The following is a 26,401-nucleotide window of genomic DNA, read 5'->3' on the forward strand; positions in this document are numbered from 1 at the left end:
GAAACACCAACACATTACAATGGCATCATACATTTTAGTTTCTGGTATGATGATTTTCTTCAGATCGATTGCTATAACTTTAAAGTCAGAGAATCGTTTCTTGAACTTGAATCTTCCCTCTTTTCTAGTGTAGCATTCGATACTGGCCATTGTTAAATCATCTAATTGTTTTCTAGATATATACACATGGAAGAATCTGCTGACGAGCTTCCTAAGTTCTAAAGTCGCTGGAAGAAAGATATAGTGTGTAGAACAGTTCGGAAGGTAAGGATTGTGTTTAAGAGAACGGGTGTGTTCCTGATCCATGGACTGTATAGTGATGTAAACTGCATGTATACAAAAAAGAAATATAGATTTTTATGAAGGTCTCGAGTTCTTAAGGAACGTGACTCCAAAATTTGGGTGGGTGAAGTTCGTCTGATTTCATGTACGAATGTTAAATCTATGAAGTTAAATGAATTCTAAGCTGATTTGCATAGATTAGTCTTCGTTCGTTGTGTTTGGACCACGGCCGACCAATGGCAAAGTAGATAAAAACCATAAAACACCAGTTGGTCCCGGATTACCGCCTGGCTAAACCTGCAGGCCACGTGGAGTTTTCGGGGTTATCTTCACCTAACTTCTAAATTGGGGGCTAGTTTCCCGTGGACATTCCTCCCAAGAGACTCCCCCTCGGCAGATGGCCCACGTGTTGCATTGTCCTATCTCACCAGACGAAACCGGTACGTTTAATTTTACAAAATCGATCTCGATTCGTTCGCAGGAATCTTTTACAGGCTGTCTATGCCGGTTAAGTAGGGCCCCGTCCCTCGCTTATCGCGGAGAAAAAGGGCTTATTTAGTGCCAACAAGACAGTGATAAAATCCTGGTTAAAAATAATCTCCAAAAATACTTGTTTTTTTTTGGTTATTTATTTGTATTATTTTGATAAGAAATCTGTCTTCTGTCGTAACTTAAGTGTTTAACTAGAAATGCTCCCTTTGTTCTCGGAGTTTTTACGTGCAGAAAAATGTAACGAACTTAATTTCTGTCTAAAAGGCTAACAGCGGGACGGTGAAACTGAATATCCGAGTTTAATATTACATTATTCTTCTTTAGTTCTGTAAAATTGACTTGTTCCGCGACGAGGGTGGCACTCTGTTTTCGGTTTTCCGTTCCAAACAGCGGTTAAGTCACTGACTTTTTACAACCGGTGATCAGAAAATCGTTTCGTACTGTACCTACCTGACCTTCGAGGTTTGTTCGAGTGGGCACCCAATACCCGAGAACTTAAGTTTAAAATTAGAGTATCCGAGAATCTTGCAACACCCCTAGAAACTCGAGGAGGAGCACGTAAACTATACAGTAACGATTACAACACGGGTGGCACGGCGTTTCTTTTGATCGTCCCGTGGTTATCTGGATCTCCCCTGCGGATATTGTAACTACCAGGCCTACTACGGGATTGTGCGGGTGCGTAGATATAATTTTACAAATTGAATTAAGATTATTGTTGGATAGGGATTTAGTTTTTAAATTTAAAGATAAATTTGGAGGAAAAATAATTTGATTATTTTCTTATAGAATTACTCTGAATGTATTCTTGTACGTAAAACGTCGAGTAATCGCTACGTTAACGAACGTTTTAATGGTTAACAATGCTGTAAGATGAGGAAAAAATCCCGCAATGGGAAATCTTCCTCCCGTTATTTTTACTAATTGTAGAACAAGAACCGAATTAAAATTTTGTTTTTGTCATAATGAATAAAAAAATAAGAGCGTATATTACAAGAAATTCTGGAGGGAGAGAGAGAGAGAGAGAGAGAGAATTCCAGAAAGAAAAATCGTAAATATTGACATTGGTTACTGTGTTACAATTCCAAGATAATATTCAGTGTAACTCCTCCCGCATCTCCTGTTATCTTACTAAAGATTTTCAAATAATTCCGCTAATTGACAACGTTCCTATTAAGAAATATTATCTGTAGTCTTTAGGTGATCTATTCGAATTCGTTTTGTAGCCCTCGCCATCGAGAGCCACGTTCTTGCCTACCATTACTCTAATACTTGTAGGCAAGAAAAGAAGATTTCTACGCCATTAGTTGAATAAAGGCAAACGAACGATTTTTTCCTCTCCTCTTTTCAAAGTCAGTTCCCAGTTCCCAATTAGCCAAAAGTTAAATCATCTACCATTGGTTTTAGAGAAACTATCAAGTATGCAAATGGAAGAATATGCAGGAATATAGGATTAAATTGTTTAAACTTAGAGAGGAAACTGTTAAATTGTAACACGTCTGTATTTTTTCCAATCCGATTGTTCAGATTCTTATACTTCTTTGTTCAAAGAAACGAATTCAAACCCTCGATAAGAAATCAGAAATTTCGAGACTGGATATAATGTTATATGGAGATGACAAGAAACTAATTCGCTGTACCTTACGACCATTCGCTCTTATAAGACAAAGGTACGGTCCAATCTATGCCGTTGTGTAACCTTGTGGGTAAAAAGGGCAATTGCCTGGGGTCCCCACTAGTGGGAGGTCTGAACATATCTTTTATAATAAACTGTTTTCCCCCAAAAATGTCTGGAGTGGGCACGATACGTGGGACCCCCTAATACAAATTTGTCCGAGCCTGGCAAAGCTATAACGCACCACTAATGAATATCTTGAATTATTGAAAAGCAAGATAAAAAATAAATTGGTAATCAATATAATTCTGGAATGAAATTCGTATAGCCAAACCGATATACATTTCCCTTCGGTTGGCGTAACTACGTACCGGTGGGCCCCTGCAATGAAAAGTTACCACAGTCTTGGCGTGGTCAAGATTCAGAAGATCCACCTCTAATATGCAATAAGCTTTCTGAAGATTGGAAAATACTGTTACAAATGTTAAAGAAGTAAAGAATTCAATATTCACTTCCAACTGTCAACATTTATTGGATTATTTTGAATTCCAAGAATTTTTATTGTCAAATTTCTAAAGAAAAAACAATAATCATTATACCCTCTAAATTAATTCTGGACTTATCTTTAAAGTAAACCGGAGGCAAGCAATATCAAAACTTCGACAATTTTATGTTTAAAATCTAAATAAAGGGAGATTTTCAAGCAAATGGGCTTAGTTCTATTGTAGGAGTGAGTAAAATCTTTTCCACTAAGTGAATTACTAATAAACTAAGAATACACAATCATGAAATTTATACTAATTAAAGCAAAAAACCTTCAGTGTTTCCTCCTAAAAAATTTTGTGAAGAATTAGGCGACAAATATCAAAAAAGGTTGCTTGAAATTTGTACATCGAAGAAGAAGGAAGAAAGGAAAGGAAAAATTTTCATTTTAACTCAAGAAAAATTAAATAAGATGACATGAGGGAAAAAAGTGTGATTTTACTTTGTGAAGAAAGAGGAAAGTAATTTGAGGAGAAGAGAAGAGGAAGAAATTATCTGTTTTCTTCCGTTTGATTTCTGAATACAGTGGCATAGAAATTCCCCATTTTCTCAACACAGTTCACTCCAGCAACTGACTACATTCCATACAAACCCACTACTAAATCCAACAGTCTCGTTTAAGTAAGGAGCTGGGGAATAAAAGAATATACAATTTTTTAAAATTATTTTTTTATTTTCTCAAATTCTGTAAAACATTATTCAGATATTTTTTAAGTCCCTGTACAGAAACAATCATTTCGTAAAAGAATAAAATTATTTAAAACCAACTTAGTAAGCTGCCGGTAATGTCTAAGTACCCGATTTTTGAACTACTTTGATGGAAAAAATTGATAAAAGAAACACGTCGAAATCGGTGTCCTCTTATTGGTCTCGATATTTTGCAAATAAAGATCAACATACCAAGGAGAAATGAAATTCTTTTACAAGTGACAGTCAATAGAAACATATATTGAGTAAGGTAGTCAATAGAAATTTGCACTGAATGATAAAGAATGATATAACTAATAATATATCCATAACACCAAGTGAGAAACCAGAAATATTAACCTGCTGTACATCCTTCTCTTCCGTCGTCGTCTTCTTTACATTTTCTGTCGTCGAAGAGACCGAATTTACTGGACGGTTCTCGTGCGCTTCGTCTGCACTCTGGACGGAGTTCGAAGGTCGGGAGGGAGGTGCGGAAACTTCTTCCTCCGTTCTCTCGACCGGTGGTGTGGTGCACGTGGCAGAATGTTCGTTATTAACGTGGGACAACTTGGGTGAAGATCTAGTGTCGGTGCCAGACACTTGTGTAAGTTTCTTGTAAGTTCCCAAGTAGGAAGGTCTGTTGGCCATGTAAGAGGTGGACGAATAGAAATTGGTGAAATTGGAAAATCGGTGTGTTATCAAAGGCGATGACTTCTCCACAATGTTTGAACTCTTCGGTCTCAACTTAAAAAGGAAAAATTAATAATTAAATTACTAACATTTTATAATATATGTTACTATTTACTTAATTAACCTTGTTCTTTAAACTGATTGTGCATTTTTACAGTTTATATTCTTTGTATCCCCTATTCTATTGTAATTGGAGAATCATCAGCATTCATTTAAGAAGTGCAGAAGATATAAATTATGGATACAGAAAACAGAAAAACCTGCTTTCCTAAGTACAAATTTCTTTAGTATGTCTATCCTTTGCATTATCTTCCAAATCATCACAGAACAGACAAATCTTCTGGACTATTGGTACTTCATACCCCTAATATTTGGACTTTTCTCCTACTTACTCTACATTCTTTTTCAAATTTAACCAGTCAAAAAAATTGAACTTGTTCTGATTCACTTTATTAATGGATGCCTATTCCTAAACCTGTTCTCACATTTACTAATTCTTCTCACAATAATATTTCACATGATAATCATACAGCTACCCAATTTTTTCATAATCTTTTCCTAATTCCTAAAGATAGCAAACATAATGCCTCTCTTAAATTCAATTTTTATATTATTAATCCCAAATTTTTGGTACTTGCAGACCATGAATGAAATATAAACTAAAATAAAATAGTGCATGACCAACAAAGATACATAGAGTCACTGTTAATCTATATAATGTTTATAAAAAGACAAACCTGTTCTCTTTCAATGACCAAATGAACGTATCTTTCGGAATCGGTCAGTAGAGACACGGCCTGATCGTGTCTAGCACCTTCCATGTCTATGCCGTTGATGGACACCACTCGATCCCCCACCTTCAATTTACCATCCTTAAAAGCTGCTCCGTTATCTGCTATTCTCGATATGTATATATTCTGTAACAATAAATGATTATTTAGTAAAAATACATCACATAAATATCAAGTTATAATGATATATTACTGTATAAGTAACAACAAATAGTTATATTGTTGTTATATAATAAGTGTTTATCTAAGATTGTAATTGACTGACTGACTGTAGAATTAGAACAAGAGAGAGCAAGAACTTAAAGAGAGCAAGAACAAGAGAGAGCAAGAACTTTGACCTAAAAGGTCTCCATTGTGCAATCCACAAGAAGTTCTCTTCAAAAAAAAACTAAAACAACAACTCTAAAGATATCATCTGTGATCAAAAAAGATGAACTCGGATAAACATCGCCAGAACACAATTGTACAGCCAGTTAGTCACATTACTAACTACAGATCCTACATAATTTAAAGGTAAAAATGTTCTCAATAGTACGTGTCAGAAAACAGAACATTTATCTTGTAATCATAGTACTCTGAGACAGTTTTATAAATGAAAAAATTGAGATAGAGATACTTTTGCTATCTCTAAACTCCCAAGTGTGGGCTTATTTCTCTTGAACAGTTAAATTTCTTCTCAATTTTCTCAGAAAACTAAAAGTTACAAATATTAAACTGGATAAGTGTAAGAAAACAATAAAAATGGAGTACCTCACAGTCTTCTTTATAAGGCAAACTTCCTTGGCCACCGGCAATACTGAATCCTAAACCATTGTGTTCTCGAATCAGGGTGGTGTGTATTGTCTGGAAAAAAAAAAACAATAATTCAGATGAAACACAAATCCATTGCCGCACGAACTGCAAATATTCATTTTATGACCGGCAAAAGTTTCTACTCAAGTCGTTTTGTTCTTGCCATTTTTGATGCATATTATATAATTCAAAACTTATTTGTAGAAATAAAACTTCAATTTAGATGAAATCGACAGGGAATTAGTTTGATTTAGGTGGTTTGCTTAACAACTGTCTTCTGAAACAAACCACATTGTAAAAATATTGGTAATAAAATTCAAAATAGTTTATGGTAATGACAGTTTATCATATGTTACATAGTTTTCCGTGCATTCAATTGACACGACACTAAACTTTGAGCATCGATAATTGTGCTCGACATTGAGGATGGATAAATTACAAAATGCTTCATTTAGAGTTAAAAGTGATAAACTTAAGACTATATTACAGTCAAATTTTGGTTTAGCACCACTATTTATTTGTCTGATTCCAAATAATTAATAAAATAAAATTTATCAGGCCTAATTCTTTCATGTTGCTTCTTTCTCACTTGTTCCTTTAATGCTAACTAATTTTTAAATATTTTTTTAGTGACAATTTACAATATTTGTCTGAAATTAACATTAAATTAAATATGATACTAAACTAGGCATTGCCAATATATACGGCCCGCGGGCTGGATCTGGCCCATCTAATGAATTTATGTGGCCCGCGATTAATCTTTCAATACTAGTTACTCAAGTCTAAACAGCTCGATGAAAAATTCCAACGCCTAAAAAAAGAAAGGTTTCAACAACTCACTGTGTGTTTAGAGTTAACCCTCCATTACAAATCTCTTAAGTACAGTGTAGAATGTTGATAAAGCATGATAATGTGAAAAATGTATCTGTAATCTCTATGTACAATTTAGTCTCTACGGGGTAACACCACAATGAGATCTCGCACCACCTCAAAATCTTCCTAGGGCAACCTCTGGTTCGCGCGTGGAAAAAGTTTTCTTTCCAATTCAACCTGGGGGGCAAAAACTGTTGGCCACCCCTGTACTAAACCAAAGTATCTCAAAACAATAAAATTGTCTATATACCATACTTTCCAGCATATAAGACAACCCCCGACTTTTGAGAAGATTTTCCTGGGATAAAAAGTCATTTTATACGTCGGAAAATACGATACTAATGAGATCTACATGAAAGTTTAAATTTGAGTTTGTTAATAACAATGCTATTCGCAATGTCATACATTTACTAATTTACAGATACCAAAGGGCTCTCTATTAAATGCCTACAGAGAATATTGGTGCATAAGCTGATGCTATTTAGGAGGTTACTATATTCAAATTTAAATGTGTATCTTTCCAGTGCTTTGAGCTTAAACTTACCTTCTGAAACAAATGAATGCAGTAGGGTGTGGCAATGTAACTATGCATGACGGTAAAAATCTGAAGAAACTTCATAAATCAATAATTAAACTCTTAAAAAAACCGATCATTTTTGGCATATGACACCCTCTTTTGAGTCATAAATTTCAGCTGTATAGCACACATTCAAACAGTCACAATAGATGTGACCCATAGCACATAGGTATATATACTAGAGAAGTGGTTCTGAAAGTTTGAAAGGTTATGGACCCTTTTGTAAAAGATATTTTGACAGAACCTTATTTTCAACTAGTTAGCTTTTAGTCATTAATTAATGAACTACGATAATAATAAACATCTGAGGCATCTTATATTATATTTTGACAGTTTTTGAATGCATTAATTTGAAAAGTTTCATAAAAATAACAGAATTAATAAATTTAATAAAAAGAACTAACATTTTTGAGCTGCAATTCTCAAATCACAGACCTATAGATTTCCACTATCATCTGTCTGTCCTTAATCTCGAGAATGGAGTTAGACAGATGAAAACTGAGACCAGATACGGAAAGATTAGGGGCAAAAAGTCCCAGTTAACTATATATACACTTCTGGCTTAGACCAAAAGTCACATAATATTTTAAGATAAAATATTATGTGACTTTTACAATAAGTAATTGCTTGTTATTTTTTAAAAGTCGTTACAACATAACATTTTAATATAACTTTAAATATTTGCTAATTAATAAAATAAAAATGTTTTTAGAAAGTTGGTCTGTAGACCCTCCAACAAGTATCTCCCAGACCCCAGAGGTCCACTGACCACAGCTTCAGAAGCACTGCACTAAATTATACATAAACCTGATTATGGCTATGTGATTCTAAGTTTTATTTCAGTTTTGGAGAGTTCATATTATTGAATAGTCATATCACTGCTTTGCCATCTGAATTACATGTGATCATAATTTAAGTTTTTCACATTACTTTGTTAGAATAGATGACTCTTTTTCTTCAATACAAAATAGAAAATATAACATGTTAAAAGATGAACAATATAATAAAATAATTCTTCACCTCCTTTACGGTCTCGTACTTCTGATCGTCTGATTCCGCTTGCTTGAAATTCTCCTTCACTTCCGTGCATTCTACCTGAGTTGTATTGTTCTCCTTTGATTCATCCAGTGTTATTTTATGTACAGAAGAAATGTCTTGGTCTTTTGTCTGTTCAAACAAAAAATATTTTTAAAATACTAATTTATGCTTAAAATGCTTCCAAATGTCACAAAAATTTTTCAAACTGAAACACTTCTTGATCGATATATAAATTGAATGTCATATGGCCTTTAAAAAGATGGTTAACTGACCTTTGGATTACTTCAGTATACCAAACTAACAGTTGTTATATAGTTTATAATAAAAATAAGTAAGTTAATCCGGAAACTATCTGTTACAGGATGCAATCAAAAAGAAACCAGACTGTTCCCAATATTTTGGCAATAGCATAAAATACAATCATTTTGTCACAAAGGCTCAATGCCTTAGACATGTGAGTGTTAGCCTTAGTAGTGGTGAATTTTTCAAACCAAATAGGTTGCTACACATGATTTTTTAAAATTACTTAAGAATTAAAACCTTTATATACCAAATCTGATTTATGATTGCACCATGTATTTTAAATTTAAACATTTATAAGCAAATTACCTTTGTGGTGGTTTCAATTTTTCTGCTGACCTTTATGACCATGTGGCTTTCCATTGTTTTCAATCTCTCCACTGCTTCGTAGTGACTGGCTTGAACCATCGACTTTCCATCCACCTGGAAAATAGTTAAAATATGTATTAAGTCAAAATAACTAGTTTTAAATTCTTTGAAGATACCACTTTTCTAGTGTACATCCTAATAATTATGAACTTCAACATAACTCTGGCAGTACAACTTTTTCACTGTTATACCAGTGACACGGTAGAACCCAAAAATATACAGGATGGCCCACACTTTGGTTTCTTGCATTTGGAATAGGACATCTAAACAATGTACCATTCAAATGCAAGAAATCAAACTGAATGAGCTATTTTGATTCTCCCATGTTAGTTATGGGAGTTAGCTTCCCATTTGTTATAAAATACATTTCATTGTTAAAAACCTAAAGGAGAAACAGGCTAAACATTTCCATTTAAGCCAATCAAACTCATTTGTTATTAGATTTTTGATTTTAAATGTAACCTACAGTTTTTTTTATCACTGAATGACAGACGTTTTAGTGTTTTTAAATGACACTAGATATACATGTAGTAAAACCTCACTAATTCAGACTCTAGTAACTTGGAATTCAGGATAACGCTACTATTTTCCATTAATGTATGCTTTAAAATAATGAATCTGCCAATTTTGACCCTTACTTTTAGACAAATATGTTAAGATGTAATCAAGGAACAGTTAGAAAAAGAACTGCAAACAAAACATAGTTTAAAGGTTAAGACTATTTACAAAAAATGTCTTAATTTTTTATAGTCTTAACCTTCAAATTGAAGATATCCTGGGTTAAAGTCAAAACTTAGTTTCTTTTTAAGCTCAAATTAGTAAATGTTGGCAATGAGAAGAACAATGCTGATGCTGCTGCTACTGTATTGTAGATATTTATCAAATGATTGTATTTGTTTGCATTTAAAGTGCATGTTAAAATTTGACTTTAAATAAAATGTACTTCTCATATCATACAATACTCATTTAGGTAAAAACCTAACTTATATGGACTAGGCTTTCCCCAATTAGTCCAAGTTAGTGAAGTTCTACAATATAAAACAAAACTTGTATAACAAATTAAGTTTCCAAATACATTAATTACTTACAATATCTGTATTTTATTCATTAATCTTGTATGTTTTCAACCTAGAAATTTGAAAATCTAATATTTACAATAAACTTCTTTATGACTCCTTAAGGTTAAGAATTTAGAAATATGCTACCTTAATATAGAAACTGTAAGATGCTTTCAAAGTGCATCATTGATTTTTTGAAGCAATTCAGGGTGTGTAATTTCCAGTTATGTCACTAGCACAATGAATGTGTTCAGTGTGTTGTGTGGGACAAATTTATACCACACATTTCTAAATGAATAACTTGAGACTAGGTACATATGAGGGTAATCCCAAAAGTAAGGTCTCCTATTTTTTTAGAAATACAAAGAAATGTTCATTTTCAATAATGTTTACATCATTTTAAAGCTTGAACATTTATCTATTTTTCTACATAATCACCATTTTGATTGATGCATTTCTGTAGACACTGTAGCAGTTTTTGTTTGACCATGTCATACTGTCTCACCACCAAGTTGTGTTAAACTGATTGAAGTTCATCACCAATTGATGGAAGTGTATGGCAAGTTGTGCATGGGGATATCTGCAAGTGGTGTAGGAAGTTTGCAGCTGGTCATACTGAAATTCATGATGAAGAAAGAAATGGGAGACCGTCAATTTCCAACGAGACAGTCGCAAAGGTTGAGGAAACCATGTGTGAAGATTGGTGGATTACTCTGGATTTTGGTTCTTGGGGTTTCCCAAAGCACCATTCATATGATTTTAATGGAAAAGTTGCAATATAAGAAGATATGTGCCAGATGGATCCCACAACTTGGCTCACTCCCACTTCTTTCATCATCATGAATTTCAGTATGACCAGCTGCAAACTTTCTACACCACTTGCAGATATCCCCATGCACAACTTGCCATACATTTCCAGCAATTGGTGATGAATTTCAATCAGTTTAACACAATTTGGCAGTGAGACAGTGTGACATGGGCATACAAAAACTGCCACAGCGCCTACAGAAATGCATCGACCGAAATGGCGATTATGTAGAAAAATAGATAAATGTTCAAGCATTAAAATGATGTAAACATTATTGAAAATAAACGTTTCTTTGTATTTCTAAAAAAAATAGGAAACCTTACTTTTGGGATTACCCTTGTAGAATGGTAAGGCCAGTTTTCAAAAACATTAAGAAATATTGTCAAGTACAAAAATCAGGCATTTGTGGTCATATTTTTAAGAAATTCAGTCTTCACTTCATTACGACAGATTTATTATTAAATAATCAGTCTGAAGTCAATCTAATTTCTAGACCAGTGATTCATAAATGTTTTTGCTTCACAGTGCAGTCTGAATTGTGCAAAATTTCTCTAGCATACTCTGTACAAAATTAACAACATTAATAAATTTTAAATTATGAAATAGGATAAGTTATTATAGTACACAGTTGTGTACTATAATAACTTATCTTAGATATCAGTTGATCACAAATGTGTGAAGGTCTGAAACCCTTTTTCTGTTTTAAAACAGTATAAACCTCGGAATTTTCTCTGAAAAGGGAAAAAGGAGAACCTTTCTTATTCGAGCTCTTCTCGAATAAGAAAAAAAAGGGGGATGTTAAAATATCAATAAACGAAATCTCCTCCATTTGTTTAAAGGTAATTCTATAGATGTTAATATCAACAAGACGGAAATAAGAGATGTTTCTTATCACCTCTTTGATTGTACCTAACACGTGGTTACGGCAATAAATCGCCTCCTTCGTAGTCAAATGCGACATTTGATATAAACAATATCTAGATAGTTGACCAGGTTAAAGAAATTATTGTCAGATGAATGTTAATTTATGGATGAGAGCCATCAAACCTATAGAAATTTATATTATAAAATCATATCTTCTAGACACTGACATCAATAAATTAAACAAACTTCTCTGTGCCAATGGTCTGTACTAGCTAGATCCAGACATCTACACACGAACAGGTGTGTGTATAAATCATGAATGATGTCATAGTTCTCACCCCCTCAAAAATAGTATAAAGAGGGCTTGGATGCAATTCACAGGGCAGACACCTCCAGGGCGGACATTGACTGCCACATCTACTGACCCCTACCGCCACCCTATCCGTCGCTACCTCGCCATAACTGCCGTGACGATCCAGGAACGTTTTTACCAATGACCCATATTACGATCGGGAACTTAGAGGTATTTTTTTTGGATATCTATTTGTATACTCTCTCTCTCTGCGAAATCTCTCTCTCGTCTCTTAACTTAGAGAATAGAGATTAGATGTTTCATATGAAAGACAAATCATTGTCGCAACATAGAATACAATTTTTGTAGATCTTCACCTTAGCCTTTGATATGTACAATTTTACAATTGTTTATTAAATGTGTTATTCTTGTTCAACCTGTGTATTTATTTGGGAACCTGTCAACTTACCCATTGACCTCCCCACTCATTTTATTTTGCCCTCCTATAAAGCCATCCTCTGACAGAGCCGCTGGTAAGTGGGGACAACTAACCCCCTCGGTTCTCACAAATGTAATAAATCTTTATACAAATTAGTTTCTTCTCATTTTTAAAATATATTTTCATAATATGATGGTACATTTAGCCATCTCTTGCAGTACATTAGTGTATCTCAGCATACCATTTTAGAACCGCTATTCTATACATGTAGTGATTCTGAAGTGTTTTACGACAACTTTTATGTAGTTCTAGACACAGATTAAATGATGTAGTATTTGAATATAATTAAAACATTTTCTTACCTCGACAATTTTATCTCCAACTTTAATGCCTGCCAGATCAGCCACTCCTCCAACAGTAACACGAGACACAAATATACTCTGTGTAAATAATTATTATGTTAACATAAGTATATATAATTTGGCTAATAAGTACAAGAATCATCCACATGCACCTTTCTACATTCACATATTTTATAACATCACCATCATCAAACAAAACACCATTTGTCAAAGACACTAATCCTTGTCTCCAGTACAAAAATGGGGAAACATGCTCTGACTGCACTAACCACTCTAAATTATGTTGGTGTGGATTAGATTCAAATCTCCCAAAATGATAGGTTAGCACCTTAATGTGTGGTCATCTTGACTCACTCAAACAAAAAGTTGTCTAACTTTCACGTGTAGCAACTGGACAAATCTTTAATGTCGATTTATAGAAGTGTAATGTTATTTAAAGTCATTACACAGAAACAAGAATGTGAAATGGCAATAAAAACATAAATAAATGTCTAAAATAATGACTAAAACAAATCAAAGCACTAGTTTTGGTGTCAAATGTCAGTCAAATATTATTCATTTTTCACGTTTATGCTATTTTTTAAAATTAATTTGGTTTAAAGATGTTTAGCGATTCCATCATCTCTTACAAGTATCGATAATTAAAAAAATGTGGTGTTTTGGAATGCATTTACTCCATTCTTCTTTGGGTTGGAAGTAAAACAATTTATTGAATTCTCAGATACCATCAGAACATGTTAAGAGAATTGATGCATTGCTCAATAAATCTGTTTAAAGCAATTTGTCAAAACACTGTTTAACTTTTACAGCATTAGCTACAAAAGGGCAGTCACCCAGCTACCCTCATTGTGGGCTTGGCCTAATACATGATGATACAGTAAAAAGACCTTCGTATCCACAGAGCAGAAAAAGTTGAAAGAAAGAGGAAGAGAAAGCATTGGCTACAATTAACCTTGTTTTTTGACTAAATAATTTAATTTTATATAAAAGCAATACTTATAAACAACAAAGTGAGTGTAGAACTGTTTGTTTCAAATTCTTTGCTTAACATAACATCAGCTACTTTACCAGAAAATACACTTTTTGTTTCTAGTTAGTTCCAGGATGCAGCTTTAAACCTGACTTCATGAGTACATTTTCCATTGTTTGATTTTAATGGGTAATATCATTTATAGGTTGCTATGAAATCAATAGTAGAGCTTTATAAACTTCCATAATTAAGTATTGTATATTTTATAGCCAAAACACTTCTCTACTTAATTCTATAAACATGAGTGTCCAAAGTGAGATCAATACCTTTAAAATTTAGATATAACTTGGTAATAATTCAAAGACAATTAATATTTTCTTACAGATCCACAAATTATTAGATTTGTAGATTAAATTTATACTTGTGGAAGTTGATTAAAAATAAATAAAAAAGTTCTGCATTAAAACTAAATTTCCAGTTATTACCTGATCATTATCCTTGTAAGGGGAAGTACCTTTTCCTCCAGCAATGCTCAGACCAAGACCTTTAGTGTGTTTCTCAATTTCAAATGTTAATGTTTCCCTGTCAAAATCAGTGATGTTCAAATTCTCACCATCTAAAAATAACAAAATTATCAAAAAAATAGAATTAAAATTAATAATTTATTATATTATGAAACTTAGCACTATAATAAAGATAATGTACATTCTATACGGGACTATGGAATGGAACTAATGAGACCAAACTGCAAGATGTCTGAGTTACCTTAACTTCAGACCTCAAAAAAGTATTTACTTGCAGTATTTTGCAAGTAAAACAAACTCTCAATGTTTTTATACAAATGTTTTGCTTCACCTAATGGTGTGTCTGTCTATCAAGACTTCTGTTAAATTCTGGAGATGGCTCGTAGATAAATGATGGGCGTTTGTGTAAAATCAAATCAGTCCAATTTTTTTTTTTTTTTTTTTTTTTAGTGAGAAGTCAATTACAATTAACATTTACCTGGACATATTGGTAAATTGTGCTATCTTAACTGGAAGACATTTGATTGCATCCTATTTTGGCAAGACAGGATATTTCACATTACAATTAGTGTAAAGTATGTCAGTACAAATTAATTAATTTATTATATTTAACAAGAGATGGCAGCCTTAAATGGCCTGCTTCTGCAAATTGCTTGGTAATTATTAGTCTCGTAGTCTAATAAAGAATCCAGCTGTTCATCTGGTATTTGTAATAACTATTAGATTAGCTGTATTTATTTATTAAGTGTTAAACTTTGTGAAGAAAATTTTGAGTATGTGTTTTACATGCAAAAACTCTCTAATGAAAAAGCTACTGCTTATGTTTATGTAAGACATAGCTCTTTCATCATGCATCTACAACTAAAAATATATTTATATCTTAATATGTATCCTACATATTTAAACGAATTTGTTTTTAGTTTTAAAAAAATTAATTTTTCAACATAAGTATAATAGAACTTGCAGAGTTTACTATAAAAATTGTGCAATGACTCCTTTATTGTATTTCATAAATACTCTTTATACTATTATTGTTATTATTCATTCTTTGAGCTTTGCCTATTGAAGAATAAATGTTCAAAGCATAAGAGCAGAGATACATATTTTGCATTAGAAAATGTTTGAAAATTACCATTTAAATTGTCAGAGATCTTGGCATCAATTTCCTTCTTTTCTGGGGAGATAAGTGGTGAAGTTTCCTATAAAAATAATAATTGGTGAAAAATAAACATAAATAATAGAAAAACAAAAAAACTATAAGTTTTTTTTTTCCTTCCTCATATATCGGAAAAATAAGTCTCACGGTGAAGTTGGCCTTTATTTAGAGCTACTCGTCTGCCTAAATATGTAAAATGTTATAAACTTTCCTCTGGTGTAGACTTATATATATAGGCCTATATTTTTGACGTGAACATGTCTTTAAATTTGCTTCCGTAGTGGGAGGCAATTCAGAAAACTGATGACAACAAAATCGAGGGATACAGTTTGGCATTACAGCTACATATCTATCATCTACGTCCAAAATTTAATTACACCACTTGATAGATAAAGGATCAAAGAATTCATTACGTTGAGTGGAGACTGTGACGCATCGCGCGCGGCGGAGGGGGAAGCGCCGCCATTTTGAGGTCGTTTCATCACGTCATATACTTTACACGTCCATTTTGACTCGGAGAAGCTACGACGCTCGTTTGATTTTCAATTTACAGCTCTCGTCAATATTTATCGATTGCGTACACAAAACATTAGTGTGGAATAGTTATGGTGAATATAAATTATATGATGTTAAAGTTAAAAATTAAGGAAACTTAATACAATGTCGGCCTATACTTGTCGAAAAGCCAAATCAAAATATAGAAATCGTATACGATTGGAAAGTGCTTCTCAAGAGCAATCCAGTGATACTCATAAAACGCCAAATGACAGAGTGAAGCTGTGCCGGAAACGCAAAAATATTACCCGTTAACGTACTGTACAAGTATTCACGTAAAACACACGGCCGTGTCTCCGACACAGCAACACCCCATTTTTTCTTTTAATTTACAATTACAGTATAGTCCTGAAAATATTATCAAATTTAGAATAGTGGATATAATTTAAAATTATGAAATATAGCTTAATTCNATCTAATATAGTTTATAGAATAATACAACTGTTTATGTTTTTGAAGAGAAGGATTTTTGTAGGGTAGAGGAACATTAATTGAATAAATTTCACTGAATATAAACAAGGAAATTACATTCCTGTGTACGTAAGAGTTATTATAAGTTTCATCTTTAGTGGTGTTTGATGAACTTGACAGAGGCCACTGTTCACTGGCATAATGAATCATGGAAATATCCTACTTTCTGTATGCTTTATGCAAATTAACCAGTGATAATTTCTTTCCATGATAGAAAGGAAACAACTTTCTCCCAAATCTATTTTGACTAAACGCAGAGTTTTGTGGAGAAAACAGAAATGATTTTTAGTAAAAATATTTTTCAGATAATTTTTCCTTCTTGAATTCTCACTCAACGTGCGAGATCCTGTTTATAGTAATTCAAAAATGTCAGTGTTTAAGCTCTGTCCTGTTTTAAACAACCAACTAGTTGTTTGTTCAAATCTGGTTTAAATTCATGCTAATTTATTTATAATACACTATTCAATTTATGTTCTTTCCAGAAGAGTGGAATTTTGTTCCAGTCCCAAATTGCTTTTCAAATTGCCGTTTAACTATAATTAATTACTTCTTAATCCATTCTGATTAAAGACAAATTAAGACGTTTAATCAGTCCTAAATGTTTTATGTAATGTAAAAATTACACAGAAGTTTTTGTTAAAATATTTTGACAGATTATTTTTATACCAAGATGTTACAATAAACATATACAATGTATTTATAAAGTCTCTATCTACATTAGGAAAATAAGTTGTTGTTATTTTTTTATTGCCGAATCTATTCATTTATAGCAAGAATGATGACAAGCAAGAATGCACGATTGTGGCATTATTGCATATTCAAAGAAAGAAACATAATAAATCAGAGAACTTTGAAAGAAAATTTCATAAGAGATCCTACAGTGAAACGGGTAGCAAAAGCTTCAACTGACTCCTCAGTTTATGATACATTTGACTACAATTCCTTTATTTATATATCAATATAGAAACTAAATAATAAATATACTAATTATATGGTTTCTATATTGATTGAAAGCATCACTGTCAACAGGAATCATCACTCTACTTTTTTAGAACCATAATCTGATAAAGTTTGAGCCTAAGAGATACATCTATGTATTTTTTATTTTGTTTATTATAAAAATTACAAAACTTAAAAATAAGAAAAACAAAGTTATTTTCTTATTAAAACAATGTGAAATATAAATTAATGGGATGTAATAAAGAAAACGAGGAAAATTTGTCTCTACCAGTTCTTTCTTTTCAAGATTAAAGTATTGTTTAAATATAACCAGAAAAAATAGATTGATCAACCTATTATCTGTAAAATAAGAGATTTTAACATACATTATTTAAAATTACAATTAAATTTATTAGGAGTTAGAGTTGGTCCAGTTTTACCAACTCCAACTCGGACTCTGGTAACTTATGAATTGCTTTTGACTCCGACTCCATAGTCCTGCTACAGACGAGACAATTTGTGTATTGTTGAATAAATTCAAAAGAATAAAGTTCTGAATGCCAGGGCCATACATTTGTTAAATAATTCTTTGTTCCAAGTCTGCTTTCCTCTTTGCAAATATTTTAAAAATTTTGTGAATTTAACTAAAAGTTCTCTAACAGCTTATGTTTCAGGCATATTACAAAAGATAAATTCCTGACATATCCTTGATAAAATGGCCAGACCCTCCAAATAAATGTTGACCCCATCTAAGACTTATTTCCTGAGATGTGATGAAAGGACAAAATGTAAAGGACATTTTAATATATTGTGTTTTTTTTTTTTTTTGAAAATTTTTGACAATTTTCTAGTGCTGACATTATTATTCTTAAACATTATTCACATAACAATTACGTAAACATTACTTTTTAAGTATTTAATAAACGTAACTTTTCTGTTGTTCTTTAATTTAATTTAACAGTTATCCATTGTAAAGTTATTTATCACAGAGAATAAAACACATTTTTATGATTAACTTTCTTGAAAAATTTAAGTTTAATTAAGAAAGAATGAAACGTTTTAGATGCCATATTTTGAACCTGATTGATTGATTAGTTAATAAAGATTAATTAAGCATAATTAAGACCATAACCCCAATTCTATTTGTTATAAGTGAGCCGACCAATAAAATTTCTAGATTGAATGCATGGGAATGATGCTCCAAATTGCAATAAATATTATGTGACAATGTTTTCAGTCTTAAGGGATCAATGCAGATTTGTACAATAGTAGTTAACACCTTACCAAGCAACTGTCCACAAATTATATTTTAATCAGTTTATTTCACTTACCTTGTTGTAATCTTTTCTTGTATCGAGTTGGTCTAGCCTACTGTTTTTCGAATGATGTGCTACTTCTTGAGGAGAGAGTTTATTATTACTTTCGGCCCATTTATTAATATTAAAATCAAATTTTCCATACTGTGCATCATCCTAGGAAAAAATAAATTATTATTTAATTCTGAACATTTTAAAAGATTAACTTTTTATATACACCTAATCCTGTTTTTACATGAATCTTTTTTAAACCATTTTGATTTAACAATTAAAAAATAATAATTTTCTTTTTACATGAGTTGTTTTAATGAAATATACAAAAGGTTTTATTTGAATTAACATAATTATTCATGAAACATTTTTTATAAAAAAATCAAATAATTTGTGTGTAAAAAAATGCAAATTAAAGGTGATCTTGATCTAGCTAACAAATCAAGTAATCATTTTGTCAAGTATGATCCTAACAAGGAATGAGCTTTAAAGTTTCAATGTGATCTGGAAGCGTTAATGCTGTCTTATAGAGAATTATATAAAGGTCTAGCCACAATACAAACCCAGCCATTAGTAACTGAATTCGTTCTTAAACCACTGTAACAACAGCCCCACAGGAGATTACTGCTAATGCTGTTTGGGAGTTCACAAAAAGAACTTCACCTGTGGACAAAGAACACAATAACCAAAGCATTTTTAGTGATAGCAGTGATATTGCAATCGTGCACAAACATATGTGTTTATTGTCAAAGTGACAGTGAATAAAATCTTATGTATAATTCACATTACATATTCTGCCCAATGTTCATTAATTCTTTACACTTTTGTTTTTTATTTTTCAAATGAAATTTATGTACTATAATTCATTTTTATTTATGTGCAATGTATATAAAATAAAATTTCATAACACGCAAAAATAATAAGATTCTAATAAGATTTTTTCATATTGTTTATTTTATTATTTTTGCTGATTTCGTAAATCCGTAACCAATCTTCTAATTTTCCATATATACAATGTATTTTTTTTACATGATTTTTTTTTACACACAATTTCTGGAAACCAACCTATCGTGTAAAAACAGAATTAGGTATATATATGTAAAAGCATCTCCATACCTTTGAAAATGAGTCAGATTTTTCTTGAGAAATTTGATTTTCACCAGCAACGGCTCTGCAATAAAAAACTGGATGCTCTTCTCTTTTAATATCTTCAACAGGTAAGTGTTCTTCCATATTAAAAGAACATAAAATTTCAGTGTCGTCATTACTTTGTACACTTTTATCTAAATTAAGTTAAATATAAAAAGTTTTAGTATATAACATATAGTAGTGTTAATCATTCTAATAAATACAAACAAAACAAATTTTTTTCAAATTAATTAATAGTTCTAATAAATTTTTTACAGGTTGTCAGGATAAAATTTTTATGGAGTTTTACAAGTTGAACTATTGTAGAAATTATGAAAAGGTTTAAGAAATGACTGAATTAATTTAATAAACAATTTTTTTTATTTCTAAAATTGTAATATTTAATCTTACATTCATTATATATTACATAATGAAAATGCATAAAAAAATGTTATCTAATGATAAAGAAGATTGGATTTATACCAGCATACAATAAGAAAAATTGTTTATCGCAAGTAAGTATGGATAACTAATGGGGAATTAAATTCCAAATGAAATAACCCGTTAAAAACTATTGAGAACGTGACTGGATTTCAATTCAGATCAGCAGATTTACAATTACAATATGCCATTTACTTCACAATTATTTCTATAATTGTGAAGTAAATGTGTCTGTTATATGAATTTATATAATTAAATTTATTAATAAATATCAAATTAATCCATTCACTCTTTAAAGACACATATATTCAGTGTCAAACAATGATTTAAATGGAAACTTTCTGATATTTGAGTCATTTTCAGGAATTCATCACATTTGGATAACAGGATATGACTGTAACTGATGTTTGACAATCATTTGAATAGGAATTCAGTACTTAAAAAATTTGTTTATATACAAATATTGTCAAAAATAATCAGAAAAATAAAAGCAAAAATATTATATAAAGTAAACAGACTACATTTTGGTAATTATAAATTAATCTAATTATTCTGCATTAATTTATTATAAAATATTTTAAAAATTATTTTTCATCCTAAAAAATCATTAGCATATTTCACACGTATTTTAACTTCTGTAATTTTGCAAAAATTTATATGAACAATACCAACTGGAATTTCTTAGATTATTAATATTATAATAATGATACAAGTTAATTTCTGTATTTTCTCCACATACCTAAATTGTCTGAAAATTCCTCATTTTCGGAAGCGATGCTCGATCTCTGAGGCCGAAATACACCAGATTTATTACCTTTCTGTAATAAAAAGAAACACATTAGAGTTCTATTCGGTAATAAATTTCTACATTTATCCAAAATATTTTTTTTATTTTTCTAGTGATTTTCCAATAATTATAGTAATTCACATATAAAACATTTGCCTACAATTAAATTAGTATTGATTTAAAGCTTTATGAGTATGTATATTCTCCTAACCAGGCTACATATCAATTTAACAATTACGAGTAAATGTAAAAAAAAAAAATGCTAGAGTGTGGTACCAAACCACTAGAACTATCATCTACTAAAAAGACAATGCCTAATGTTTCCATTATCTATAATGCTGCTAAACAAAAGCAGCTTTGTAGATAGTAGAGCTTATGTGAACTATATACCTACAAAGATATTCAATAAGAATAAAATATATTTTATTGTAACTGTTTCAGATAAAGCTACATACCAACAGAATGCCAAAAATCTATCGGCATTCTGTTGGTATGTATATATGTTTGTATATATGATGTTTGTATATATTATGCCTTCCCAGGCTTACGATGGCCGGTTGAGAGCCTTATGAGATGTAGGACGTGGGCACTGAATATGTCCCCAGCCGGCGTTGTAATAACCATCGATGGTTATATAGTTAGCTTATATACGCTGGAAGAGGAGATTGGACTGGAGGTCCTGATAGCGTAACTGGCAACGCATCTGCACGGTAAGCAGGAGTTGCGGGTTCGAGTCCCGCTCCGGGCCGATTTTTTCTTCCAGCGGTTCTAAATTATTTAAATTAATTAATTAATTTATAATTATTAATATTAATAAGAGATGGCGCCTAACGCTTACCTCTAGTGCCAAATTGGTTACGTAATTTATTTAGTAATTAGCATTAAACTAGCCCGATAGATTTTCGGCATTCTGTTGGTATGTAGCTATATTTCTGTTTCAGATAAATTTCAAATAATAGATTTTATTATTTGAAATAACTCATACTGAATAAAATAATCTATATTTTATTTTTATTGATAGGAAATAAAAATTTGTGACTTTTACTATTACTTTTTCAACTAATATGAACTTTTTACTAAAGTCATTGATTATTACAGTGATTCGTAAGAAATATAAAATCGAATTTATGTTGAAAGGTTTACACAAAGTCTCATTTACATTGATAAAATTTAAAAAAAACTCATCCAATCTTTCCACACGGGTTAATAAATGAAGAGTACGGCTATATGAAATCTAACAATCTGGAGCACATGCTAAATTGCTGATGCACACTCATTATAACACAATGATTTGTCAAAACTACAATTCTCTTGCTTCAGTGTTGAGTTTATATTCATATAGTACACACATGCAAATCATGATATCTGTTACTTCCATTTTAACCTTCAGTTTCACAAAGGGTCCTCTACTCTAATTAACACTTCCAGTAAACTGACTAGAAAATACCTACTGAATAAATTCTAACACTTGTTCAAGCTTGCCAGACAAGCCCATTTTGGCAAAAAGCAACAGAACTTTTTTTGCTCACATGATGCTTAATTAATAAATTAAACACAAATTTTTGAAGTTTTAATGTTTATACAAGATATCAGTGCCATTCACTAGTTTTAAGTTGAATTTTAACATTTATTTATCTAAAAATTAGTCATAATTTAGCTGAAAATAACTTTAAAAAATTACAATTTTTATAACGTCATACATTTTGATTTGTTTAAAATAAATATCTTCTATGGATATTAAAAATTACATAATTGTTGCAAAGTTTGTAATTAAATTATCTGATATTAAATCTTTTTAATATCAGATAATTCAGCAAGTTTTAATGAAATTTTTATGCAAAAGATAAAGAATTTATAATTACCTCATCATCGGGAATAAGAACATGGCCATCAATATTTTTCCCTTTCTGAACAAATAATTTGTTGTGTCTGGATTTTAGTTCTTTTGGATGTGGTGTGTCGTGACGAATAAATTGAGTCTGTAAAAGAGATAATATAAATAAATTAAGTTTTTAATAGAAAATAATAAAATAAAGCATGCATAACATCAGTAACTTTGTCTGTTGGTTAAGAAAGCCAAAAATTTAATTCTGAATTTATCTTAATCAAAAAACTGAGTATAGTTTATATTCATTTATATCAATGTTTCTTGATTATCAGTCCACAGGGAATTTTTATGGTTTATAAAAATTACAAGAAGAAAATTATATGAGGAAATTAAGAATGTTCTGATGAAAAATAATCATTTTAAGACTTGAAATTTTACTTGTGACTTCTGTGAATAGGGAAACAAACAGCAATTATACACAAGACTTGATTAAATTTCTCCATGCATTGTGTTGAGTAAGAATGATGACATTGGAGAATGATTTGACTTTCGTCATTGGGCTTCAATTTTCAAAAATTGCAGATCCATAAACTCTCAATGGCATTCATCTGTCTGTCCTTCGTTAATCTTGAGAATAAAGTTAGATAGATGAAAGTCGAGACCAGATATTGAAAGCTTAGGGGCAGGGGTCCTGATTAACTACAGTAGAGCATCGATTATCCGAAAGTCAATCATCTGAAACGTCAATCATCCGAAAGAATGCCAGTCGGCAAATTTAAATTTTCGTCAGTGCTGTGGCGCTGCAATCTTTGGCTGTCTTGGGCTATTCAAATACTTTACGTTTTTGATACTATATTAACTTCTAAAGTATAATTTTTAATATATAAAGTATTTTTCAATATATTTATTTTGTTCGTACAAAATAAAAAAATAATTTTTAACGATACAATAGTCTTCGTTAGGCTTAACATTGACGAAAATTCAACGCAAAGCGACACACAACGGAGAAAAATGTCAAGATGGGATAAATTAATATAATATTTTTTCGTACATAATCGGTTATCTGAAACATCGATCTTCCAAACAACCCCAGTTCCCAATTGATTCAGATAATCGACACTCTACTGTATATACAAACTTCCAGTTTGGACCAGAAGTTATGTTATTTCAATTCAAAAATTTTCCTCTGAACAGAGTTAGATAGATGACCCTATATTGTTAATAGAACAAGTATGATGTAAGGGGACAAAGCTCTACTAAAATTGAGAACATTGTGACAAAAATGTCAGCCTGGCACTGTGATAATGTCGCAATAAATAATTCCTTGTTTAATATTTGGCAATGTAATGCCAGATGTGAGTTTTGGAATTCCTGTATTTTTGTGTCTGTCAGCTGATCTAAAAAGAAAAAAATAATTCAAAATAATCATTAAGAGGTTGCCCAAAGTGATGGCTGAACCAGAAAAGCTGTAGTTTTTTTTAAAATTAAATCTACAAGTTTTGGCTGCTAGGCTTCTTAAAGAATTTTGAGATTATTTTTATGGTGCATTAGGTATACATTAGGCATATCTGAAGATTTATTTAAGATATGCAGTGGAAGATTTTTATTGTAAATGTCAAGCAAATAAATCAGTCCATTACTCATTTTATTTATTATTATTAGTAAATAATAGAAAAAACAATTTTGAATTTGATAATTAGTTAATTTTATATCATTTACTTTGATCATTAAAAAATTGTATGAAAAAGCACAATTTTGTAAATGGATCCCATTAGAAAATTTATAAAATCCTCCAATCTACAATGCATTTTTTGGTCAAGAATCACTAATTTAGCTACTAGGATAATAAGAATGAAACTAGTATGAGAATTAATTCATTAAAAATATTAAAGTAATTAGTAATTTTTGGGAGCTTTAGATTTTCCCCATATAAGATCAAAGAAATTTATTTTGTTAAGTACAAAATAAAAAAATAATAATAATAAATGATTACTAAGAATTCTAAAGCATTTAAACTATTACTATGTATTTATTCAAAATTTTCTCAATGATACATAATACATATGTGTATTACAAGACTTCATAGAATTTAATTGATATTTAATTATTATATCTTAAATCAAAACCAGAAAACCTCTGATCTTTGGGTTGTGTGCAGCCCTTTGTCTTTAAGTGTAGCCTAATACAGAAATCAATTTTTCATTTTGAGATAAATTAACTAAAAAAACAAATAGCTTACAAAGTTGTAGTATGGATATTTTTAATTGTTTTTCTTTATTATTCAGTTTATGGCATCCTGTAAATGTATATGTGGCCTTATGAGATCTCTCTAAAATGTGATGTGGCCTTCTATCATGAAATTTGTTTGTCAATGAAGTTTATTCTATAAAATTTGACAGTTTTCTCCACTTTATCACTATTGAATGTTATGTAGTCACAAGCAAATTTATAAATATTGCAAATGAAGTTTTAGGCTCAGCTTAGAGCCTTACACTGTTATGCAAAGAAATATAAAATAAATTAATATATCATGAAAAGTAGCCTAACTTAAGCAGCCTTCTGCACGCAAAACTTTTATAACAAGTTATTTTTAATGGACTGGGATAAATTTTATTTAATCACAAATAAGAGAAATATTAACAAAGAACCAAATAATTTTTGTTTTTTTAATATTTTTGTATGATTAACATAACATTAAATGTGTTACCTCTTTTTCTTCATTATCACTTTCTTCTGCAAATTTCACTGCCGTTACTTTCTCTTTATCACTTTTTAAACTCCAGCTTAATCTATTTAGTTTTTCTGCACTGTTCCATAGGTGATTTTCTGAAATACATTTGTTAATAATTTTAAAATAACTATTTGAAAAGAGATATATTATAATAATTTAAATTAAATTTACTTCTGTTAAAAAACAAATAAAACATGTTTGATGGCATACACAGATTTTAATTCTTACTAATAAAAATAGAATACATGACACTAAAATAGTGACATATTCAAGACAATTGAACTTTTTCAAAAGGAATTTATTCAGGAAATTGTGTAGACTTCTATTACATTTCTAAATTTTTCAGTAGATGACCAATTTATTTACGAATGTGACACTTCAGCACATTAGGATATCCGATTGGTCACAATTTCACACAATATGGTTGGCAAGGCATGTATAGGTGAGGAAATGAGAAAATAACATTCAACTAATAATCCAACTACTCTCAGTAAATTATTAGAGTCTGTACTGGATTTGAACCCTTTTTTTCATACTGCTACTTCATTGCAAAGCCATTTAATCAATCCTTTTATTAAATTCTGAACATAACATTTCTATAAAGCAAGAATCTCAACAAAACTAGTTCATTTTTACAACGTGATTACCATTATATTTTTAATCTTGTTTTATATATATATATATATATATTT

General features: G+C 30.8%; 1 protein-coding gene across 1 annotated transcript in view; it reads right to left on the bottom strand.

Moving 5' to 3' along the window:
- Positions 1 to 3,584: 3,584 nt before the first annotated feature.
- LOC111621254 (protein scribble homolog) overlaps positions 3,585 to 26,401 on the bottom strand; it is a 47,052-nt gene continuing 24,235 nt past the window's right edge. Inside the window, exons 8-20 of the mRNA XM_023363335.1 lie at positions 25,686 to 25,804; positions 23,013 to 23,129; positions 21,103 to 21,181; positions 19,911 to 20,077; positions 18,819 to 18,959; positions 15,499 to 15,565; positions 14,328 to 14,458; positions 12,873 to 12,950; positions 8,990 to 9,103; positions 8,363 to 8,509; positions 5,851 to 5,943; positions 5,047 to 5,226; positions 3,585 to 4,363 (exon numbers count right to left, since the gene is read on the bottom strand). Of these exons, the coding sequence (XP_023219103.1) occupies positions 3,866 to 4,363; positions 5,047 to 5,226; positions 5,851 to 5,943; positions 8,363 to 8,509; positions 8,990 to 9,103; positions 12,873 to 12,950; positions 14,328 to 14,458; positions 15,499 to 15,565; positions 18,819 to 18,959; positions 19,911 to 20,077; positions 21,103 to 21,181; positions 23,013 to 23,129; positions 25,686 to 25,804 (1,931 nt within the window). The 3' untranslated portion in view covers positions 3,585 to 3,865. The remainder of the gene's footprint in view (positions 4,364 to 5,046; positions 5,227 to 5,850; positions 5,944 to 8,362; positions 8,510 to 8,989; positions 9,104 to 12,872; positions 12,951 to 14,327; positions 14,459 to 15,498; positions 15,566 to 18,818; positions 18,960 to 19,910; positions 20,078 to 21,102; positions 21,182 to 23,012; positions 23,130 to 25,685; positions 25,805 to 26,401) is intronic.

This window comes from Centruroides sculpturatus, unplaced genomic scaffold (assembly GCF_000671375.1).
Source record: "Centruroides sculpturatus isolate CEXI.00-Female unplaced genomic scaffold, Cexi_2.0 scaffold271, whole genome shotgun sequence".
Lineage (NCBI taxonomy): Eukaryota > Metazoa > Arthropoda > Arachnida > Scorpiones > Buthidae > Centruroides > Centruroides sculpturatus.